This window comes from Babylonia areolata, chromosome 33 (genome assembly GCF_041734735.1).
Source record: "Babylonia areolata isolate BAREFJ2019XMU chromosome 33, ASM4173473v1, whole genome shotgun sequence".
Taxonomy (NCBI): Eukaryota; Metazoa; Mollusca; class Gastropoda; order Neogastropoda; family Buccinidae; genus Babylonia; species Babylonia areolata.
Window position 1 is genome coordinate 16,350,668 of NC_134908.1, and position 5,000 is coordinate 16,355,667.

The following is a 5,000-nucleotide window of genomic DNA, read 5'->3' on the forward strand; positions in this document are numbered from 1 at the left end:
CCTGGCTACTGAAGGTAATACGTGAGATGACGTAGAAAGATGTATTTATCATACTAGTTATAATTTGCCTACACAGCTGTTGTGCTGACCACCTTATTGTACTGCTGTGAAGCATGGACGACGTATCGCCGTCACATTCAACAACTTGAGCAGTTTCACCAGGGATGCCTAGGAAGGATCTTCGGCATAAAGTGGCAAGACAGGGTCTCCAACCTCCAGGTCCTAGAGAGGAGCGGCATGCTCAGCATCGAAAGCCTGCTGATCCAGTGATAGCTACGCTGGACAGAACACGTTGTCCGCATGACAGACAGCAGGATCACGAAGATGGCATAAAGACGTTTGAAAACAAGAGAATGCTGGCCATTAAGGAGAAGCGTGAGCGAAGGAAGCAGGGCTCAACTTCTGGAGACGTTTTCCCTTGCAACACCTGTGGGAAGTGCTGCGCATGAGGACACACACCGACAGATAGGCCTGCCTGCCTACTCATCCGTCGGTCCAACGGGAGACTCCATCATCATATAATTATATTAGCAAAGTAGGAAGCAATATTGTACTACCTCATAGTGCTGAAGCCTTGAGGACTAGTTGGCCTTTGGGAACCATCCCAACACCGACTGTCCTAAAACCCTCTTGGCTGAGAGAGTGGGGATGTAACTTGGGCAAGACACTCTCCACTATAATCAAATTCTAGCCCAGATAGTCGGGACAGCAGTTGCCTCCTCTGCTGTTCTGGTGGTCATAGTCGGACACGACTGACTATCATTCATTACTATTGGTATTGGAAAAGCAGTCATGTGCAATTTTTTGGTGTTTAATCCGTTTTCGCGTTTTTGTGACCTAAATCTACATCACGTGGAAATGAATATGATTTATCGCATGTTTAGTTACTGGATGGGCATTTTGGTGTACGTTATTTGCTAAATCTTCTTCATGTGGAAAGATATATCGCATTAGTCTGGTATTTGGGAAAAAAATGCTGATGTGCATGTTAATGTACAGTTTCTTGCTAAATCTTCGTCATTTGGAAATATTGTATCACATGTGTAGGTATTGGACAAATAATGAATACTTGTAGGACAGCCGTATCTTAATAATGAGCACTTCTCTTTAATCCCTGTTGGACAAGCATATCGCAGTAACGAACACTTGAATGACAACCATATACCAGTAACGAATACTTCTCGACAACCGTATCACAATAATGAGCACATCCCTTTAACCGCTCTAGGACAACCATATTACAATAATGAACACTTGAAAGATAACCATATGACAATAATGAACACATCTTTTTAACCCATTCGGGACAACCATATCAAAGTAACGAATACTTCTCGACAACCGTATCACAATAATGAGCACATCCCTTTAACCGCTCTAGGACAACCATATTACAATAATGAACACTTGAAAGGTAATCATATGACAATAATCAATAATGAACACTTGAAAGATAATCATATGACAATAATGAACACATCCTTTTAACCCATTCGGGACAACCATATCAAAGTAACAAATACTTGTCGACAACCATATCACAATAATGAACACTTCTCTCTAACAACCATATCACAATAACGATCACTTCATATTAACCCATTCAGGACAATCATATCACAATAATGAACACTTCTCTCTAACAACCATATCACAATAAGGATCACTTCATATTAACCCATTAGGACAATTATATCACAATAATGAACGCTTTTCTCTAACAACAATATCACAATAACGATCACTTCATATTAACCCATTCAGGACAACCATATCACAATAACGATCACTTCATAATATTAACCCATTCAAGACAACCATATCACAATAATGAACACTTCTCTCTAACAACCATATCAAAATAATGAACACTTCACTTAAACAACCATATCACAATAACGATCACTCATATTAACCCATTCAGGACTACCATATCACAGTAGCGATAACTTCATAATATTAACCCATTCAAGACAACCATATCACATTAACGATCACTTCATATTAACACATTCAGACTTTCATATCACAATAATGAACACTTCTCTCTAACAACCATATCACAATAACGATCACTTCATATTAACCCATTAGGACAATTATATCACAATAATGAACGCTTTTCTCTAACAACAATATCACAATAACGATCACTTCATATTAACCCATTCAGGACAACCATATCACAATAACGATCACTTCATAATATTAACCCATTCAGGACAACCATATCACAATAACGATCACTTCATATTAACACATTCAGAACCACCATATCACAATAACGATCACTTCATATTAACCCATTCAGGACAGCCATATCACAATGATAAGGAACACTTATCAACAACTATATCACAAGAATGAACACCACTCTTTAACCCGTGCAGTACAACGATATCACAATAACAATGAACACTTACCGACAACCAAATGACAATAATGAACACCTCCCTTTAACCCATGCAGGGCAGCCATATTGCAATAATGAGTGTTTGTAGGACATCCATATCACAGTAATGAATACGTCGCTTTAACCCATTCAGGACAACCACCCACATCACAATAACGAATACCTCCCCTTTGGCCCCTCCCCTCTAGGACAACCGTATCACAATAATGAACACTTCCCTTTAACCCATGCAGGGCAACCGTATCACAATAATGAACACTTCCCTTTTAACCCATGCAGGGCAACTGTTTCACAATAATGAACACTTCCCTTTTAACCCATGCAGGACAACTGTTTCACAGTAATGAACACTTCCCTTTTAACCCATGCAGGGCAACCGTATCACAATAATGAACACTTCCCTTTAACCCATGCAGGACAACCGTATCACAATAATGAACACTTCCCTTTAACCCATGCAGGGCAACCGTATCACAATAATGAACACTTCCCTTTAACCCATGCAGGGCAACCGTATCACAATAATGAACACTTCCCTTTTAACCCATGCAGGGCAACCGTATCACAATAATGAACACTTCCCTTTAATCCATGCAGGACAACTGTTTCACAGTAATGAACACTTCCCTTTTAACCCATGCAGGGCAACCGTATCACAATAATGAACACTTCCCTTTAACCCATGCAGGACAACTGTATCACAGTAATGAACACTTCCCTTTAACCCATGCAGGACAACTGTATCACAATAATGAACACTTCCCTTTAACCCATGCAGGGCAACCGTATCACAATAATGAACACTTCCCTTTAACCCATGCAGGGCAACCGTATCACAATAATGAACACTTCCCTTTAACCCATGCAGGGCAACCGTATCACAATAATGAACACTTCCCTTTAACCCATGCAGGACAACTGTATCACAATAATGAACACTTCCCTTTAACCCATGCAGGACAACTGTATCACAATAATGAACACTTCCCTTTAACCCATGCAGGACAACTGTATCACAATAATGAACACATCCCCTTTAAACCATGCAGGACATGAACACTTCTCGACAACCGTATCACAGTAATGAACACTCCTCGACAACCGTATTACAATAATGGACACCTATTGACAACTGTATCACAATATCAAACACTTCCCTTTAACCCATTCAGGACAAACATACCACACAAAAAAACGAACAACATCCCTTTCACGACATTCACGACAACGAACCATAATATTCCACAATAAACGAACACATCCCTTTTAACCCATTCACAACAACGAACCATAATATTCCACAATAACAAACACATCCCTTTTAATCATTTCACAACAACGAACCATAATATTCCACAATAAACGAACACATCCCTTTTAACCCATTCACAACAACGAACCATAATATTCCACAATAAACGAACACATCCCTTTTAACCCATTCACGACAACGAACCATAATATTCCACAATAAACGAACACATCCCTTTTAAACCATTCACAACAACGAACCATAATATTCCACAATAACAAACACATCCCTTTTAATCATTTCACAACAACGAACCATAATACTCCACAATAACAAACACATCCCTTTTAATCATTTCACAACGAACCATAATGTTCCACAATAACGAACACATCCCTTTTAACCCATTCACAACAACGAACCATAATATTCCACAATAAACGAACACATCCCTTTTAAACCATTCACAACAACGAACCATAATATTCCACAATAAAGGAAAACACATCCCTTTTAAGACATTCACGACAACGAACCATAATACTCCACAATAAACGAACACATCCCTTTTAACCCATTCACGACAACGAACCATAATACTCCACAACAAACGAACACATCCCTTTTAAGCCATTCACGACAACGAACCATAATACTCCACAATAAACAAACACATCCCTTTTAAACCATTCACAACAACGAACCATAATACTCCACAATAAAGGAAAACACATCCCTTTTAACCCATTCACGACAACGAACCATAATACTCCACAATAACGAACACATCCCTTTTAACCCATTCACAACAACGAACCATAATATTCGACAATAACGAACACATCCCTTTTAACCCATTCACAACAACGAACCATAATATTCCACAATAACAAACACATCCCTTTTAAGCCATTCACGACAACGAACCATAATACTCCACAATAAACGAACACATCCCTTTTAATTAATTATTAACCCATTCAGGACAACCTGGGCGGCAACAGCAAGACGGTGATGGTGGCGACCATCAGCCCTGCGGCAGACAACTACGAAGAGACGCTCTCCACGCTGCGCTACGCTGACCGGGCCAAGAGAATCGTCAACCACGCCGTGATCAATGAAGACCCCAACGCCCGCATCATCCGAGAGCTCCGAGAAGAGGTGGAGACGCTGCGACAGCAGCTGTCCGCGGCTCAGGTATGTCGGGTGATTGGTTGGTTGGGTGGTTGGGAGGGTGGTTGGTTGGGAGGGTGGTTGGTTGGGAGGGTGGTTGGTTGGTTGGGAGGGTGGTTGGTTGGTTGGTTGGTTGGGAGGGTGGTTGGTTGGTTGGTTGGG

The 5,000-nt window shown here is 40.5% G+C and overlaps 1 protein-coding gene across 1 annotated transcript in view; it reads left to right on the plus strand.

The window, feature by feature from the left end:
- Positions 1 to 5,000, plus strand: part of LOC143276890 (kinesin-like protein KIF13A) — a 332,067-nt gene that overhangs the window by 71,951 nt on the left and 255,116 nt on the right. Inside the window, exons 6-7 of the mRNA XM_076581546.1 lie at positions 1 to 14; positions 4,650 to 4,862. The exon at positions 1 to 14 is cut by the window's left edge and continues 104 nt beyond it. Of these exons, the coding sequence (XP_076437661.1) occupies positions 1 to 14; positions 4,650 to 4,862 (227 nt within the window). The remainder of the gene's footprint in view (positions 15 to 4,649; positions 4,863 to 5,000) is intronic.